Below are 21,266 nucleotides of genomic sequence, written 5' to 3'. Positions count from 1 at the left end.
CATTTCGAACATTTATTGTAATAATAATTTTCCATGTAAGTAAAAACAGTATTCAAACTTTAATTATTAAATATTTAATAAAAACAAATTTTTTTTCTATCATTGTTATCAGTATCAATACATATTATACCTAACGATCGATGATTCATGATAGCTGATTTACAGTAATTAACGAAGAATAACAAGGAACGCAACGTTGCCGGCTGTATTTCCTTTTCTGCGAACAATAATCAAATGGATTAAAATTAATATTTTTTTTTTGAAAACGGTTAACTTCATAAAAAAATGTTGTAAGACTTTTTTGTTTTAAATGCTGCAATCTGCACATATCGTTAAGGAACGCACTATTTTCCGGGACACCCTGTATAAACACTCGGATGCTGATAATTTCATGGGTACAAAAAGTTACCAACCATGAGGTACTTCAGCGTGTAAGTAAACAAAAAGAATGACTAAACATGATTAAACAGAGGAAAATACAATACTTGGACCATGTGTTACGACGTGAAAGACATGAATTACTTCGAATCATAATAGAAGATACGCCAGAACTCGTGGCTAAAAGAGCTGAGGAGATGGTTTGATCGCTCATCGGCTAAAATCTTTCGTGCAGCAGTATCCAAAGCTACAAATGCCATTTGAATCACCAATCCAATTGACCCTTAAATCAGTACTTACGTAAGCTATATTTATTATGTTTGGACTACTTGTGGCCATTAAAGGATCTGGTACAAGTCGTTCAGGCCCCGAACGAAGTTTGATTCAATTTTGAATTCGTAACTCAATATGATCCGAACCTCGACCAAATATACAAGTGAAATATTTAATCATGTCGAATTCAAATATGACAACGATTTAATGTTGTACACAAACAATAAATAGATTGCACAAAAACTCCCAACAGAAATTGAATGTCTAGACTTTATCATCGAATCCGAAGAATCTAATGCACGGCTCTATTTAAAATAGTTTTAGACCAATACGCATTTTATGTTAAATATTATTGAATATGCGAATAAACCACAATCTATTGTAATGAGAATTACTGTTTGCATTTGTTTTGACGTCTCGATTTACTATCTGAAAATCGGTTTCAAAAAGTTTTCAAAATACTATACCATACTATCCTGTAATTTTCAAGCTATTAATAATTTTAACCTGTAAATCAGTGGTTCCCAAAGTGTGGATCGCGACCCCCTCACGGATCGCGTTGTAGAGCTGATTGGGTCGCGAAATGATTTCCAAAAGAAAAAATAAACTTTTTACAGAAATCTTTATTTTATTATTTTTCTTTAAGTTCCATCTTCTATCTAAGGTTGGAAATCATCATGACTATGCGGACCCTGTTGACTGCCGATCTAAATAGTTCTGCATTACTGCATTCAAACCATTTCCCAAAATTCTTAAGCTACGATATTCTTCGTCTTCCCACATTTCGTTTTCGAATTTTGCCAATTTCATAATAAGCTGCAATAATAATAAGTGTCTTTGCCCTCTCATAACATGGCCTAAGTACTCAAGTTTTCTTCTTTTAATAGTCAATATTATTTTAGCTTCATTTTCTGTTCATCTAGTAACTTCTGTGTTTCTTTGAGTCCCTGATATTCGTAAGATTCTTCTGTAACATCAAAATTCAAAGGCGGCCAACTTATTTAGATACACTTGTTTTATTGTCCATGTTTCCAAGCCCTAAAGAAGAGTAGAGAATACGTAACGTATTCTTTGGTTTGGTCTACATATGAGGTTATCCATGTTCCTAATTATTTGTAGGGATCCACATTCTCAATTACAGTATCCTCAACAATTGGATGTTTGCATCTGCTGATTTAGTCATAATCATGCGTTTAATTTTTTTCAAATTCATCCTTAGTCCGTATTTATGACAGCATTCATTAAGTCGTTGCATTACGTTCTGTAAATAATTGTTGTTATCCGTCATTATTACTGTATCGTCTGCAAAACGCAAGTTGTTCAAAACTTCTCCATTGATAGATATACCTTCTATTGAATCTGAGAGCACTTCTTTAAATACCGCTTCACTGTAGATATTGATGTCTAGTGGTGACAGCACGCAACCTTGGCGGCCTCCTCTCTGTATTTTGATATCTCGGGTGTTCTGGTTGTCAACTATTACCTTGGCAGTTTGAATCCAATATAGCTTAGTCGTGATAATTTTCATATCACGACTGTCACTATTTTTGCTTTTTAATATTTCTATAAGCTTCTTATGTTGAACCTTATCAAATGCCTTTTCAAAATCTACATCAACATAAGTACATGTCTTGATGCATATTCATGCATCTCTGGGCCAGCACATTCAAGCCGAACAAAGCATCTCTTATGGCCATACCATTTCTAAAGCCTAATTGTGTGTTACTAATTTCATATTCAAGAGTTTTAACAATTCTGCTGTGCATTATTTAAAAAAATGTTTTAAGTGTGTGACTCATTAAAGCTATTGTTCTGTGATCTGAGCAGGATATTACATTTAACTTTTTTTTGTATTGCGACAAAGGGGATTACTACTGGGGATTGTGGCAGTCTGATATATTAGATTACAGAGATCAACCATTACATCAATAACATCTTCATCAATGAGTGTTAATAATTCTGACCAGGTGATGGGCACATCATCTGATCCGGTAGCTTTGCCCTCTTTTGTATTTTTGATGGCATAGATGACTTCTTCCCGTAATATTGGTGGTCAGGTATCTTCTGTGGTTTTTAATTATAGTGTGGTTTATTTTATAGCTTAAAAAATCTGCCAAACATACCACCTTAATTATCACAATATTGTTTATTTAGGAACATAAACCTGATAACTGTCGATAACATAAATAGAAAAAAATAGATATTAATGTGACATATGTGCCTGTTTTTCAGAAACTAATTTTGCAAACCTAGGCTCTGTATTCGATGCGCAAACAATTCGGGGTACTCTTGCATCCCGGTCCAAAACTGATCCGGGGTTTGGAAAAAATGTCTAGTTTTAATATTCCATTACTTGATATTTCCCTACGTTTTTCTTTCATTTTTGTTGGAATGTCAGCTTGTTGAAAAGAATGGTCCAAAAAATGATTCAGTACTCATCTGTACTTGTCATGGCTGGTTTGAATTCTTTGGGGAAATATTTATAGAGCTGTTGTTGTACATTGTCTAAAGTAGCTTGCATATCTATATAAACTAGCTCAAAATTAATCTTATTATTATACTTAGCTAATTCCACCATGAGTTCTTGAACGCACTAGTAAGAATCTAAATTCTTTTTTACAATTGAAATCTTTCAGAATTAAATTATTTTTAATAAATCCACTGTTGTAAACCACTATTCAGAATATTCAGGTTTTCGAATAAATTGGTAAGGAAAGCTAGCCTGAGAAGACAAAGACAATTTGAAAATAGATCTTCATATTCCGAAAAGTTTTGCTTTTAACTGAAAAATTCTTTTCAGGATGTTGTTACCCTGTTCAAATCCATCTTACTTCTGTATGATAAAGAAGATTTACGTATAAAGAACCCATGTCTACTTTTTTTTTTGAAAATGCGAGTTTGTAACGCTTTTCCTTCGATGAAGTTTACAACTTAAATGACACTTTTTAACAGAATTCAGCTAGAAAGGTAAAGAGTTTGAAGCAAGAGATAAAGACAATTTGAAAATAGATCTTCATATTCGGAAAAGTTTTGCTTTTAACTGAAAAATTCTTTTCAGGATGTTGTTAGCCTGTTCAAATCCATCTTACTTCTGTGTGATAAAGAATATTTACGTATAAAGAACCCATGTCTACAATTTTTTTTGAAAATGCGAGTTTGTAACGCTTTTCCTTCGATGAAGTTTACAACTTAAATGACACTTTTTAACAGAATTCAGCTAGGAAGGTAAAGAGTTTGAAGCAAGAGCTTCTTGATTTAAAAAACAGTGTAGCCATTTTGCATTTGGCATTGCTTCTTGTTCTGTCATAGCTTTGGTTCCATCCGGTAGTATAGACTGGTTACTAGTGAAAAACAATATAAAATATCTGTAGCTTTATCCATCTGTAAACCGAAGCACGTATAATTTTTGATGTTTTTAATATTTCGTTCTCAAATATATTTTGCCATGTCACTTCTTCTTTGGATAGTATTGTTAAAAGGGGATATGGTTTTTGTTTTTGTAGTCACTTTTTTACCTACTATTATTTCCACCACCTCAACAGCTGAAGATAGAATAAGATCTTCAGCACTTGTATGTGGCTTACTAGTTTTCGCTATAAATGAGATGCTAAATACATCACAGAAAGCAGCGCAAAAAACGACCTACGAACACAATATATTAACAATACGAAACCTTACAGGACAAGTACATAAAATATACAAAAAGTAAAGAATAAACAAGGAAACAGAATAAAAATATAAAAGAATTAATATAAAGATGGAAGAAATACTTCAAACAAATACATAATAAACATGAAATAACAAACAATAAGAAATCATTTGACAGAGTAAGACTCAAAAAGGTAATCCACCTTCTGTATAATATGGAGGTTCTTCTATATATTATAAAAACTATTAAAAACATCTACCAAAATAATAAAATTAAAGTCAGAATAGATGAACTACTTACAGAACCTATAGAAATGGGCGGCAGAATAAGACAGGGTAACTCATCAAATCATCAGAAGCGTTAACAAAGGAAAAGGATATAGAATGGGAAACAAAGAAGTAAAAATACCTTGTTACCCAGACGACGTAATATTGATAGCCCAAGATGAAGATAGCCCGCAAAGACTGGTCCAGAGATTTAAGAGAAGAGCAAAAGAATTTGATATGACAATCTCATCTCAGAAAACTAAAACAATAGTAGTCAACAAAGAACCAACCAGATATAAAATAGAAATTGATGCCATCAGTATTGAACAAGTAATGGAAATAAAATACCTTATAATTACACTGTCTAGTGATGTAGACCTGGACAAAGAAGTGGGAGATCAAGTTTGAAAAGCAAATAGATTGACAGGATGCCTTAATAACACTAGCTGGCGAAACAGACACATTAACACTGAGATAAAGTCAAAAATTTATAAAGCCAGTGTAAGGTCAATAATGACATATGCCATAGAAACAGAATCCGACACAACCACAACACAAAGGCTACTGAAAACGGCAGAGATGAGAGTACTGAGAAGAATTACAGAAAACATACTGATAGATCGAACGAGAAGTGAACACATTAGAAGAAAATGTAACGTACAGTATATAAAGAAGAAAAAGAAGAACATGAAATAACAAAAGACATAGAAGACGAAGAAGAATCACCAGAGCTGAATATTGGAGAAATTACAGGACAAGAAATTGGAAACACACTAAATGTTCTAAAAAATGGCAAAGCCCTGGGAAGCGACAATTTGAAAAAGATATGGACTGACGAAGAATTATCAAAGAAATGGAAGGATAAATTGGTAATAAATTGATAATACAATTAAATAATAATTTTTAAGTAACTATTTGTATTAAGTAATCAAGTAATTTGTTTTTATGATTGTTAAGTTCGAATGTCTGTAAGAACACAAGAATTCAGTTAGTTAAAAGGTACTGTCGTACGCGAAATTCGCAAATTTGTAAATCTTATCTTCAAAATTGCCTTAACGAGCAATACAGCCAAACGTCCCATAGAATTGCTCCATTAACATTTAATAATACAGTTTCTAATAGAAAACGTCTTTCACATTCACTAGATCTGTAGCCAGACGATGCTTATATTTGGGATATCTAAAATATAGGGTATGTCGCTCAAGATATGTTGCCAGGAAATACTAAAGAAAAACGAAAACAAATAATTATTTAATTTTTTGACTTTTAAAGAAACTATGCTTAATAAATATTGTTTAAATGTTAGGTTATGAAGATTACGTTGCTATGGAATACTCTTATACATTATACAAATTAATATACCTATAAATAAATTTTATATTTGGTACTATTTATTTTAGCAAGTATTACTAGAATTGCTTTATTACAAATTACCTCTATTAAATATTAGTCAATGCTTTTAAGTAAAATTATAAGGAATTATGTAGAGACATGATATTATAATTTAGATAATAGGTAGGTACTTAGACTAGTAGAATAGATAGTTATAATATACTCTGGTATTATGTAGCTTTTTTTACTTTAAAAACTTATTAACATCTGACTTATTATGCGCATTTCTTCAGGCAATAACAAACTTATCAGCTCCCTCCGCAGCAGCCCAACAACTGCAGCCTTCACGAAGGGAAAGTATTCATTCACAAAATACTCTTAGGTAAGTAAAGATATTCTATGTATCTGTCATTAAACAATATAAAATTAATTTCAAAAACTAGTATGTAGGTACAATATCTGTTTTTATTTTTCATTTATTTTCGCAATAGCTTCTTGATAAGCAATAATTTAAAATGGTTTCTTCTTCTTCTTCTTCTTCTTCGGCTTTTCCCATTAAAAGTTCGCCGTTTTTGTCCTCTACAGTACTCTATCTTCCCATTCATCTTTTTTGAGGTCTCTATCTATCATAGCATTTCCTATGTATGTTTTTAATCTTATAGTAGGTCTTCCTCTCCGTCTTCTTTCCGGCAGGTCCCAGTCCAATAATCTCTTCGGCCATCTGTTCTGTACAATTCTTTGTACATGTCCGTACTACTGCAGTGCTCCGTTTTCCAACTTTTCTGTAACTGAGCCAGTTCTAATTCATAATTTTAGTTTGTTCCATATTTCCTCTATTCCTATTCTATCTGTTCTGGTAATTTGCAGACATCTTCTCATAAAGTCCAGTTCAACTGTTCTTATTTTATTTCATATTGGTATGGTCATTGGCCATACTTCTGCCCCATTTAGGGTAATATTTATCACTACGCTTTGAAAAATCCAATTTTTTTTGTTATCTTTGGTTAGACCCTAAATACTTCAAAGTCTTACAACTCTCTTCTTCTTACCTTAAGTTTAAATTTGCAACCTCGGATTTAATACATAAGTATTCGGTCATACACATATTTATCTTGAGTCATCAGAGCTCATATTCTTCCTTTAATTTCCTTATATATATTCCATATCCTCCCTGTCTTGCATAAAAATGACTTGGTCATCTGGGAAACGTAGTGAATGTAATATATTGTCTTGTACTGGTATGCTTATCTTGTACTGAGAATCAATAATACATTTTTCGACCATAAGCTCCAGTATTAATATACATTTGAAAACTCCAGGGGGCACAAATCAATGATTGATTTTATAGTCACTAATGGAAAAATCCACCCAAAGCAGATTTTAGATATCCGAACTTTCAACTCAGTAGACGCAGGGAGTGAACACAAACTAGTACTAGAAAAATAAGAATAAAAATAACACCAAAACATTTTCTACAGAAAATCACCAAAAAAAAATACAATGTAGAATCACTGTGGAATGACTCTACAAAAGAAATGTACCAAAGTAGGCTGGCACAAAAGATACAGTTGAAACAAATAGACGACATCGAAGATATAAACGCGAGCTGAAAGAAAATTAAAAACAACCTTGAAGAAGCAGCAACAGAAGCTCTAGGAAAACGCAAACTCATACTGAACACAAAAAAAAAAACAACAATACACCATGGTTCAGAAAAGAAATAAAAGAGAAATGTAAAGAAAAACAAGAGACCTACACGAAGTACAAAACATCAATTACTCCAGAATATTGAGGCACCTATAGAAGAATACGAAATAAAACAAAACAGTTGGTAAGAAGAACAAAAAATAAACACTGATAACAGTTTACAAAAAAGATAGAAAGCGACTTCTACGGTACCCAAAAACAAATATGGAGATTCATAAGAAATTAACGGAAAGAAATGGCAGAATTGAAGAAATACAATAACATACCAGTAAACGAATGGGAAAGATACCATACGGAACTGTTTAAAGAAAAGGAAAATGATAACCAACACAATAACGTACCTGAATTAAGACACGAAATAGAAATCAGTTTTCAGGAAGTAGAGATAGCCATAAATTTACTCAAAAATATAAAGTCACCAGGACCAGACGGAACAACCAACGAGCTTCTAAAAACACGGAGGAGAAAGTATAACCCTAGAGGTGATAAAACTTATACAAAAACTAATATTGCACTGCAAGATACCATACGCATGGAAAAACAGCATAATGATACCGATGTTCAAGAAAGAAGATAAAGAAGACCCCAACAATTATAGAGGTATAAATCTACTAAAAACCGCACTTAAGCTTACCATAAAAATCCTAACTAACAAAATCAATAAACTTACAACTTTTTCAGATGAACAACAAGGATTCAGATCCGGAAGATCCTGCGTAGACGCCTACGTATTTGTACTAAGACAAATCACATAAAAGGCCATCGAGTACAATAAATCAGCATATCTATGTTTTATAGACCTGACAAAGGCTTTCGATCGCATCCAAGTCGCACCTACTGTATAAAAGAAACATACCAATCAATATTATACAAACCATCGAAAACATCTACTTCCATAATCGAATACAAGCAAAGATAAATAGATAATTAACACAGTGTATACCACTACAAAGCGGAGTCAGACAGGGTGACTCGTTAAGACCATTTCTCTTTAATATAATAATGGACGAAATAATACAAGCAGCACGTGAAGGTGATGGTTATTGAATGGGGAACAAAGAAATCCAAATAATATGTTATGCAGACGACGCGGCACTAATCGCCGAGACAGAAGACGAGCTCCAAAGATTAACACACATCTTCTACAACAACCAAGAAATACAATATGATAATATCAGCAGAAAAAACCAAATGTATGACAACATCTAAATACCCACTATGATGTAAAATCGAAATTGATGGGAAAATAATAAAGTAGGAAGTAAAGTTTAGATATCTGGGAATAGATATAACTAGTTACGGAGATGTTGAAGAAGTAGATGTTGAAGAACAACGCTTAAAAGCAAATAAAGTGGCGGGATCTCTTAATGACATAATCTGGAAGAACAAACACCTAAGATAAGATAGAAAAACAAGAATCTATAAAACACAAATTAGACCTATTTTTACATACATGGCGGAGACAAGACCTGACATATTGAAACGAGACGACTAAACTAGAAACAGCAGAGATAAAAATACTTCGACGAATATTAGGGAAAAGTCGGTTGGATAGAAAGAAAAGCGAAAACATAAGAATAGCATGCAATATAGAAGACATAAATGGATGGGCGACAAAATGGAAACAGGTGTGAAACGAACACATTAATAGAATGGCAGAGGATAGGATAGTACGAATAGCACGATATAAGTCACCAAATGGAAGAGGAACTATTGGCAGACCAAGAAAAAGATAGAGAGATAATTTAAACAATTTAGGAGGCCAATATTAAAGAAGAAACAGGATTTAAAGCCTAAATACAAGAAGAAAGAAGCAGAAGAAGTACTGGTATTGTATTGTTCCGCATTTCCTATACCATCTTTTCTAAGCCAGATCTATATATATATATATATATATATATATATATATATATATATATATATATATATATATATATATATATATATATATATATATATATATATATATATATATATATCGAGAAAAGGAGTACGACCGTCAATCCAAAATAAACTAAGGTACACTCGAAGAGTGGTGGGTTTTTCGGTCAAAGTGGAGAAATAAAAGACAAAGAAGGTGGCTACTTCATCTATTTATTGAAGACGTTTCGCTTTATGCTCAGAAAGCATCATCAGTTCATCTAAAAACAACAATATGAAACCAAACATCCATAGAGAAGTTAACAAAGTGTGTTACCTTACAAAGACATGTAGCAGACAATGATGTTAAAAAAATGAAAAAGCTTATGAAACTGGACATTTAGAGTTAAAGTTGTATAAAAACAATTAATTGAAACTAGGTATAGTTTGCAATTTAACAAAATTAGCACAGAAAAAGAACATGTGATAAACATACATGTATATAAAAAAGTTATTATAAAAACTTAAGTAAAAAACATTAAGGTTTATTTTAAAGTATAAAGAACTAGAAAGATCATCAGAATGCACTTCCAACAATTTATTTATAATCAATTAGATTTTAATTTTAACTTTAGGTAACATTATTAAGTTATTTAAGATTAATATAGTAATAAAGATAAAATGAAGTTACCAGTCTTAAGCTTACTGAAACTCGCAGGTAAATGAATTTACAAGTTTAGCACCCACGCACACAACGTGAATAGATATGGCCTTGAGGTCAAAATGACAAAAACAGCAAGGCAAAATACCAACTTCTAATATAATAGGGCGGTATATTCAAAAAATGTGATAAATTTGGTTGACAACTTGTCGTTAAAAAGCCAAACAATGAAAGGAAAAGGTGGTTAAGATCACCATTTACCCTACAGTGATTGATCTGTTAACAAAGAAAAAGCATGTGAGGTCAATCCAAAATATCATATAATATAATATTAATGACGTCACTGGTTAGCCAGCCAACAGGTGAAGATTATTTCAACTTCCACAGTTCCAGGTTCAAAACATTTGGAACTGTAATGAAAAAGATTCTATGAATCAATTTCAGTTTAAAATTTTATCAAACAAGTTAGTCAAAAGGAACAACTTGTTTGATAAAATTTTAAACTGAAATTGATTCATAGAATCTTTTTCATTACAGTTCCAAATGTTTTGAACCTGGAACTGTGGAAGTTGAAATAATCTTCACCTGTTGGCTGGCTAACCAGTGACGTCATTAATATTATATTATATGATATTTTGGATTGACCTCACATGCTTTTTATTTGTTAACAGATCAATCACTGTAGGGTAAATGGTGATCTTAACCACCTTTTCCTTTCATTGTTTGGCTTTTTAACGACAAGTTGTCAACCAAATTTATCACATTCTTTGAATATACCGCCCTATTATATTAGAGGTTGGTATTTTGCCTTGCTGTTTTTGTCATTTTGACCTCAAGGCCATATCTATTCACGTTGTGTGCGTGGGTGCTAAACTTGTAAATTCATTTACCTGCGAGTTTCAGTAAGCTTAAGACTGGTAACTTCATTTTATCTTTATTACTATATTAATCTTAAATAACTTAATAATGTTACCTAAAGTTAAAATTAAAATCTAACTGATTATAAATAAATTATTGGAAGTGCATTCTGATGATCTTTCTAGTTCTTTACACTTTAAAATAAACCTTAAAGTTTTTTACTTAAGTTTTTATAATAACTTTTTTATATACATGTATGTTTATCACATGTTCTTTTGCTGTGCTAATTTTGTTAAATTGCAAACTATACCTAGTTTCAATTAATTGTTTTTATACAACTTTAACTCTAAATGTCCAGTTTCATAAGCTTTTTCATTTTTTTAACATCATTGACTGCTACATGTCTTTGTAAAGTAACACACTTTGTTAACTTCTCTATGGATGTTTGGTTTCATATTGTTCTTTTTAGATGAACTGATGATGCTTTCTGAGCAGAAAGCGAAACGTCTTCAATAAATAGATGAAGTAGCCACCTTCTTTGTCTTTTATTTCACCACTTTGACCGAAAAACCCACCACTCTTCGAGTGTACCTTAGTTATATATATATATATATATATATATATATATATATATATATATGTTATTAAAAAGTGTGGTAATATTTTTCTCTTTGTTTTTTTTTCTATTACCTGTCTCATGATGATTATAGTTTCTAGACACGATCTTGATTTTGGAATCCGGCTTGTTCTTCGCCATAATGGCCCATATATTGTTTATTTGTTCTTTTATTACTGTGAACAGGTTCTTGCTATTCAAGGCATTACAGTTCGTTCGCTGTATCTTTGCACATCTATGAAATTATTCACGAACTATTTTTAAGTTTTGTCTCATCTCTACTCACAGAATATAGAATGTTGAAATTAAGCCGCTTGTCCAACATTTAATAATACATCAGACAAAGACAGTAATATAACAATAGTCTGTGATAAATTCTCATCATTGAACCTGCTTATTGTCAACTTCACAGCGTTGTGGTGTTTACAAAAATTATATTCATATTGTTTAATTTTTCATTACATTTTTGTGCCTTGAGTTTATAAATTTTCTCAAAAAGAGTTGTTATAACGACTAACTGTTCACTTAGTGTTGGATTCCTTGATGTAAGTATAAATTTTGCAGTTAAATTTTCTTACCTTTAATATGACGTATCATTTTTGAATCTGGTTAAAACTGTCTAACGGATCGATATAAAACATTATTTGTTGTCATAAATATCAAACAAAAATATCAAACAGAATATTTTTTCAATGTTTTTATTTTTATAATATGCCTGGAAATACATTAAATTCTTAATCCCAGCAACTCGTGCTGAATTTGTATAAATATTTTGAGTTGGAAAAAAGGACAGAGGACCCTTATTGGCACATTTGGCTTGTGTTCAAGAGGTATTGTAATGAATTGTATGTTGTTTAATAATTTACCTATCATGAAATTGTTTTTAATTTAAGAAGATAGCTGCTGCCTTGAAAATATCACGGCGTACAGTATGTACAATTAAAAAACGAAAAGAAAGCAATCCTGTCCTTTTAAGTCAAGGCAAAAGTAGACGTCGTCGTAAAAGCAAGACAACTGATCTGCCTAAAGGAACTAAAATGGCAATACGAAACACTGTGTATAATATGTACCTACAAAATAAGTATAAGTTAATATTGTACAAAATAAAAACGATCTGGTTTATACCCCAGCCAATAGATGTTTCACATTAAAATTAACACTTCTAAAATAAAGTTTCACTATTATTATTAGTTTTTATTTTTGCTTTTTTTTAAAAAGCATGTTAGTCTACAAAGTTTAAAATGTGATTTAGGGGAAAAAGAAGTTGTTACTATGGGAAAAACATCCTTGAGCATTGTACTGAGAGATATAGGATTTAAATATAAAAAGGATGACAATCGAAGATCATTATTCGAACGAACCAATATTGCTTCTTTAAGAGCAAAATTCTTTCGTAAGTACTTTAAAAACCTGGAGAGTGTGCATCCAAGAGAACTTGTTTTTTGGATGAAACATAGATTTATTCAAAAGGAAATAAAACAACTTCCTGGCAAGACACTAGTAGTAAAAGTGTACGTAAACCAGAAGGTTTTGATGGTAAACGTTTCATAATTATTCACGCTGGTTCTTCTAAAGGATTTGTTTCTGAAGCAAGTTTATTATTTTGTTCTAAGTCTAAACATATTAATTACCATGGAGAAATAAACAACGACATTTTTACTAAGCGGATAAGGACACAAGTAATTTCCAACTTAGAAGAACCATCGTTGATTGTAATGGAGGATAATACTCCATATCATAGTGTTTGTTTAGGAAAGCAACCTACCACTGCTTCAAAGAAAGATCAAATTTTTACCTGGCTGACAACAAATAACATCCAATTTGACCCAAAATTTACAAAACCTAATTATTACAAGTTGCAAAAATGAATAAAAAAGAAAATATGTTATTGATGAGTTACTAAGAGAGCATGGAGTGTTGAGACTACCTCCTTATTATTGCGAATTCAACGCTATTGAATTAATTTGGGCAAATTGCAAGTCATATTACAATAAGCATATTGGTAGGGACGGCTATTCTTATATTGCTGTTATAAACATGTGGAAAGAGGCGCTTAATCAATGTAATGGAGACATTTGGGAAAAATGTGTAAGACATACTCATGAAATTATTCAAAAGTGGTGTGTCCGAGAGCAAAATATAGTTGATATTGATATTCAACCCATCATAATAAATCTTGGAGATAGCTCGGATTCTGACAGTGAAGGAAATATATTATTTTGATATTTTGTTTTTTTTTTCAATTTATTTTAACAATTTAGTCATTTAGTCATATTTGGTGAAATAGGTTGTAACAAAATAATTGATCCATTCTTTAGATTAAAACAATGAAACCTTTTACACATAACTTTTCACACTTTATTTTGGAAAATACAGAGAAGTTCGATACATAAGTAAAAATAAATTGATAAAAACCAGCTAGTATAAAAAATAAATACTAAGTCTCTAGGTATGCGACATAAGGAAAGTCGTATTATTTTAGCCTGATAGATCGAGCACTAATTTCTAACATCCTTTAAGTTTTCTACAAATTAATGTATTTTCGAAATTTTTCTTTTTCCATTGTTTTTATTGTTTTGTTTTGTAAAGTTTATTTAATTTTTTTTGGGTTAGTAACTTAGTTCAAAAAGCATGCACAAGAGTTTTTTTTATCTTTAGGGCATCTTCTTATGCTTAAGCTTAAAAATTGAATGTCATATTTATACGATGTAAATGTTTAATATTTTATTTTGAATGAAAACTTTTTTTTTTCATTCAGTAATTGGTTTCGGCTGTTGAATGCTTTGGTGTATAAATAAATAAATAAATATCAGAATTTAAGCTGTTTGATCTTGGGTCCATCTTTCTCGACTACAGTATTTCAAATAGAGCATTTCTTCCAATAATCATAATAACTTTGAATATGTAGAAAACTCAAAATTGCGTTCGAAACAATTCTATAATGAGTTTTTAACATCCAGTACAATGAATAATCAAAAACAATCACTATAAATACGTTTAACGGGATATTAAACATTTCCTAATTATTTCATGAATCTAGAAAAGACTTACGTTTGATTTAAATGCTTTGATTTAATTCGTACAACTATGATGTGCAAAGATACAGCGAACGGAGTTTACATTGATCCCTCTGTGGTTATTTGGTGATATTTTGACACCTTTTTCAAAAATGGAGGGCATATATGATAGATTCTACTCCTTTGAAATCTCCTCTTCTGCTTCGATTTTATTGAACAACACTTGTATGAATGACAACATCCTTGCGCCTCCATATTTCAGCAGTTCTATTTTTATGTTCCCTGATCCTGGTGCTTTGTTATTTTTGGCTTTCTTTAACGCTTTAGTTGTATGTTCCTCTGTGATGTCGGCGTCCTCTGTTATTGTTCTCACAGAGTCTTGTGGGATATACTCCGGTCTATTCTCCTGCAATAATTTTGTATAATGTTTTGTCCACTCCATTGATGTAATTATCTGTATAGTATTTTTACTACGTTTATTACTACCGATATTTTAAATTTTTTTCCATGCGTCAGTTAATCTGTATTGTATACCTTATCGTATTGTCTCTGTATCTGCACATTCACTCCCAGTATTCGTTCTCATCCAGCCTTAGTCTTTGCTTCACTTGTCTAAGGGGTCATATATTCTTCTTGTGTTCCTGGGGTTCTGTCGTTAAATCATTCATAAAACGTACTTTTTTTAATTATCTCTTCTAGGTCGTCACTGTATTTTTCCAAACATTTACTCTTGTGTTGTTCAATACCTAGCACTTCGTTTGCCGCTTTATTTATTTTTTTCTTTAGGTGTTAATACATTTCTGTTCATTCTTCGTTCATCTGTAGCATATTCTGTTGCATATTCTGATATAGTGTTCAAAAACTAAATTGTTGTAAAAGTTCTACTTTATGCCTTGTATTTGCAATTTTTTGCATCACCTCATCGCTCTGGATATTATCTTTTTATCGTCTTCCCGTGTATATGAATTTACATAGTACTAAAATGTTTTTTTTAAGAATATCACAATTTAAAATATTTAAAACTAAGTTAACTAACTAACTAGTCGCCATCTTTGCATGTCTTCCTCCTCCAAATTACTGCGCTTCAATGCCTTACTGATATTTCCACTCTAGGGCCATGTTGGTCTTATTTTTTTACGTTTTCTTTGCGGATTCCATCTAAATACTATACTGGACCATCAACTTTCTTCCATCCATAGAATATGTTCAAACCACTTTTCTATTCCTTTCTATGCTATCAGTTAACGTGTGTTTCATTTAATCTATCTCTAATTGCCTCGTTGGTAATTCCGTCTTGCCCTGATATTTTGACGTTTCTTCGAAGATATTCCATGTCTACTAGATCTAACTTTTCCATCTAACAATTTTAAATCAATATTAAATATTTGCCATATACCAAGTACGTCAATCTATGAACGAAACTATGAAATCCGTTCATAAAGTTTTAAACAGCACAGTACGACTTGTGTAATGTGCAGCTCCTTGAATCAAATCATCTGGAGATTTAGACTAAGGTACCAAATAAGGTCTTGTTGAATATTTCAAAGAACGAGTCGAATGTTCGACATAACCTATGTGATTAATAAATTTTATTCTATTTTACAGTAAATATCAAGAGATTTTTAATGTTTGATCTTATTCTAGTGTATCCAAAAATAAATCATCAGACTCAGAAAGTACACCTGCTATGTCACCTGTTACACCAAATCTACAACCAAGACTTTCGTTAACGCCACAAGTACCTTATATTCCGCCTATGCGACCGCCGTCACCATCCGCAGGTTTCAATCCATTTATTTATGGTAATGATATTGACTCCGTTGATGTCGCAACCCGTGTAGCCATGGTGCGTATTGATTTTTATATTAAAACTTATAAACTAACTTGTTTTATTATTGCTATTTGTTTGTTTATTTATTAAGTTAAATTTTGTTTTCGTGTATTCTCGGTAAATTTATTGTTTTCTTCGTGTTTATTAATAATGTTAGTATGTAAATTTGTATTTATGGACACGGCGAAGTAAAAACGACAACAATATTTTTACAACCAATAAAATTACTATAATGAGAAGATTTTAACGCAAAACAAAGACTACGCGTTTCAATACTCATAACAACAAAGGGTAAAAAATTGCTCAAAGCAATAAATGAGAATAAGTGTGAAGCAATCTCAACAGGAAAGCCTATTTATTGTCCCACAGACCCTACGAAAATTCCTGATTTAATAGACTTTTACATCATTAAGACCGTAACGAGTAAATATATATAAATAGAACACAACTTAGAAGTCAACTAGGATGGCACTCCCAATATATTAACTATTAACGAAAATATCATTCAAAAGCCTTACAACCCTGTGTTGGTCAACAATAACACGGACTTGGACAGCTTTAGAATTACACGATTTATTTAACAATGTTATTGAAAACTCAAAAAGACTTGGATGATGAGGTAGAAAAATTCAATACCGATATTTAACAAATCAACTGGGAAAATATTCTTGAACTACTAAGAAGAATAAAAGGAAAAAACTACCCTAAGAAAATCTTAGAATTAGTCTATGAAAAATGAAGAGCAAGAAAAAAATAGCAACTAACCAGAGAATCACAAGACAAAACAAAAGTAAACCAACTTGCCTCACAACTAAAGAGAGAGATTAGACAATTTAAGAATGAATCCATTAGCGAATTCCTGATACATTTGACAAATCATTCTGAGTACTGAGAGTACTAAGACAAATAGTACTGATACTTGCTATGCAAAACCACATATAATTTAAAGAGACCAATTATATAAACGCCTCCTATAATAAGTAAACAAGGAGGTTGTGTGAAAAATAACGAACAGAAAGTATTAATTAGTATTTGCAAGCTATTTCGAAAAATTTTTGCAACCATATATAGTAGACATACATGAATATCTCCCAGAAGCTGTTCGAGAAGATGATGTGGTTATTCCGTTAACCACACCAAAAGAGATGTTCAGAGACAAAGAAGGAGATATAGTAACTCAACAGAGTGAAATACTACAAAGACGGACAGAATTCTTCATAGAAAAAGTTTGAAAAAAATGAAGATCCACTATATGATGGAATTATACTGGATCAAACGGATACCAGAGAATTAACCCCCCTTCAGTAGCTAAAATGCAAGAAGCAGTTACCAGACTGAAAAACAACAAGTCACCTGGATTAGACAACATTGGCGCAGAATTAATAAAGGAAGGCGGAGACTCCCTATTGAATGCGATACACGAAGTAATAGTAAACATATGGAACAATCACCAACTGTCACAAGACTGGAATACCAGAGTAATTATCTCACTACGTAAAAAGGGAGATCAGCTTCAATGTAGAAACTACCGGGCAATAACGCTACTAACTGTGGCATATAAAATACTGTCAAATATTTTGTATGACCGAGACCATATGCGGAACAAATAGTTGGGGGATATCAATGTGGTTTCTGCAGGCAGAAGTCCACTAGATCAGATCTTCTTCTTGATTAAGCACTACGTGTAGACTGTTATAAAGTCAAATCTGACACTGTAGCGGAATGCATGCTGAGCTAACATGTAAAAAACAAAAGTGTCACATCGCCATCTTGCGGTAAATAGTTCAAATATAAGAGTGACGCTTTTATGAAAGAAAGTACGACTTATTTTAATACTTGTAGCATGGTCATCTCAATAATGGCGATTTTTGAGTTGTGACTCTTTTTTGAGGACGAAAAAATATTGACGAAAATTACAGCCTGTGTAAACAGTACTTTTTTTTTCGTTTTTAAAAAGTTGTAAAATATAATTTTATTTGATTGGTTTATTTTTTCATAAAAATATTATATACAAAAAAGTAATTCTGATTTTGTTGATGTTTAAAAAATTATAAACACAAATTTTAGGCACAAATCAAGTTTAACTTAACATTTAATTGACAGTTAAACTTTTAGACATAAAACGAATATACCTAATAAACTATAACTGTAAGTGACTTGAAATATGTATAAAAATACCGAATAAAATGAGCGGAGTCCGTAAATTATAATAGCGGTAATAGCGTTTTATTCCAATGGGTGATTTTGCTAGTTTGTTCAAAACCGAACAAGGTGAATGAGTTTCAAAAATGGCCTCAATTTTAATATAATATTTAATTTTTATTAATAACTAGGGCTAACTAAATTCCAAATAACAAGTTGCACTTTAATAAATTATCTGATAGATAACTTATGGTCAGGTATGAGCTTTTTTTTGGGAGGCCTAATAATTAGTTGATAATAATTAGTAAAAACTGCACTTTTTGCAAGTGGCCGATTTTGGAATAAGACGACTCATATGGTCTTTAATTAAGCGCATCCTTTCTTTAAATCTCAATAAAACAGAGTGTGTACGAGATTTCAGTAAAATTTTTATTCGTTTGAAACGTTTGTCGATGCAATATGTATGAGTATATGGAATATATAAGTATGTTCAAACATTAGTTGCGGCTTCACTGCATGGGCGTGGGTTATGTTAGCTTTGAGGAAAGCTTTGGTTAGTAGCTTATTCGTATAGACCACCAGAAAGACTATAAAAGGGTACACTTCTTATTGAGGGGATCTAATTGGCCACCCACCTCCACGTGAGATGATCATACTCTCAAATCGCTCGGCAGAATGTTCAATGTGATAATATAAGCTTTGTGACACGACGTGCCGTGATGTTGAAATTCTAGGTTATCTACGTTTATCATATTAGATGCAGCTTAATATCTTTATTAAAGAGTAGAATATTTCAGCGATTAAAACAACAGAAATAAATAACACCTCTTTTGTTGTTGACTTATTTAAACATGTTAATATACTTAAATATCTGTTAGCGACAGAGAAAGGAAGCTGTACTGAAAATAATATTTTGTACAAACCTCGAATGCGTTTCTCACTTAATTTTTCTCTTTTCCTAAAAGCAATTCGGATCGCCTTCTTACTAGCGATTGTGCGCAACATAGAATCAACTAATAATATGAAATATAATAAGCCAAGTAATATATATTCATCATCATCATCATTTGGATCTACAACTTCCATCTCTTTCTTGGGCGACCAACTGACCTTCTGCCATCGGGCCTTTCCCAGAATGTGGCGTTTAGGAGTCTTTCGTCACTCGATCTTAGTACGTGGTCCGCCCATCTTATTCGGTTTGCTTTAATGTTGCGTACTATGTTTTCATCTCCATATACTGTCCGAAGTTCATCATTGTGTCTTTTCCTCCATTCTCCTGTTGTCTCTTCTCTACAAGGTCCATAGATAGTACGCAGTATCTTTCTTTCCAGTACCAGTAACTTTGTCGTTTCCCGCTGGTTCAGAGTCCATATCTCACTTCCATACGTTATTGTGGGACGAATTATTGTCTTGTACATTCTTTTTGCTGGTATTGAGAGTATTTTTAATTTAATTATGTTCATTAATGAGTAATATGCCCTGTTTTCTGCAATGATTCTAACTGCCACGTCCTTTTCATATTTATTTTCAGATGTTATGATCGCTCCCAGGTATTTCAATTCTTTGACGACTTCAAAGTTGTATTCATGAATTGTTACGTTTTGTCTAATCCTTGGTTTTGGGTTCTTCGTAACCCACATGTACTTGGTCTTGTCCTCGTTGACCTTCAGACCAATTTCCTTGGCTGCGTTTTCGAATAGGGTGAAAACTTCTTTTACATCTCTGGTGGATTGTGCAATTATGTCCACGTCATCCGCAAACGTCAATAGTATTTTTGATCCTTGGGCGGCAAATCCGTTTGTCAGTTGTGGTTGACCTTTCCTTACCGCATGTTCCAGTGCAAAATTAAATAGCAGGGGGCGAGAGGATCTCCTTGTCTAAGTCCGTGTCAATGAGGAATTCCTCCGACGTGGTGCTGCCAATTCTGATCCGTGCGGAAGCGTTCTCTGTGCTCACTTGTGCTAATCGTACCAACTTTCCAGGTTCTTTCATTTCTACCATGGTCTCCCACAGTGCTTCTCTGCTAACAGAATCGTAAGCTTGTTTAAAGTACACGAAGATTTGGTGTATATCGCGGTTGAATTTCCAGTTTTTTTCCAACACCTGGCGTAGGACGAATATCTGATCCTTCTCGCCTTCTTGACCTTCTCGGTCTGAATCCGCTTTGGTAGTCGCCTATTATTTCCTCTGCCTAACCTAACCTAACCTAACCTAACCTAACCTAATCTATAATAACATAATTTTATTATTGTTTTTTACTATTTCAGGTGCGTTTCTTTAATTCTCAAAACCTCCTAGCTAATTTCTCGGAACATACAAGGACTCTGCGATTGTATCCTCGGCCCGTTGTAGCATTCCAGATAAACAGCTTTTTAAGATCGCGACCAAGAGCTTCAAATTTTCTAAACAAGTTTGCGAGGACCCAAGCCGTAGAGTTCTTAGCGGAATGGTCGTTGACACCAACAAATGTTGCCTTTCAAAGGGTGCAGACCGGTGTTCTGGATCCTTCGTTAATCGGAGATAAATCAAAATGGTATTTGCACACCTTGGAGCCAATTAAATTCGTCGTGTGGGACGACGGCAGTTCACTTAATGGTGCGTTATTTTTATACTTTACTTTATTACTATGCTGCTTTATGATACTTCATTTGAAGGGTTTCAAAGTCTGATTTTAAT

At 32.4% G+C, this 21,266-nt stretch overlaps 1 protein-coding gene across 5 annotated transcripts in view; it reads left to right on the top strand.

Moving 5' to 3' along the window:
• Positions 1-21,266, top strand: part of Rab3-GEF (Rab3 GDP-GTP exchange factor) — a 222,944-nt gene that overhangs the window by 80,945 nt on the left and 120,733 nt on the right. For all 5 annotated transcript variants that reach the window (XM_072535244.1, XM_072535242.1, XM_072535240.1 and 2 more), the window contains 3 exons: positions 6,192-6,280; positions 16,262-16,463; positions 20,858-21,185. In XM_072535244.1, the coding sequence (XP_072391345.1) occupies positions 6,192-6,280; positions 16,262-16,463; positions 20,858-21,185 (619 nt within the window). The remainder of the gene's footprint in view (positions 1-6,191; positions 6,281-16,261; positions 16,464-20,857; positions 21,186-21,266) is intronic.

This window comes from Diabrotica undecimpunctata, chromosome 6 (genome assembly GCF_040954645.1).
Source record: "Diabrotica undecimpunctata isolate CICGRU chromosome 6, icDiaUnde3, whole genome shotgun sequence".
In the NCBI taxonomy this organism is placed as follows: Eukaryota; Metazoa; Arthropoda; class Insecta; order Coleoptera; family Chrysomelidae; genus Diabrotica; species Diabrotica undecimpunctata.
The sequence above is the reverse complement of the archived record's forward strand: the minus strand, read 5'-3'. Positions and strand labels throughout refer to the sequence as shown.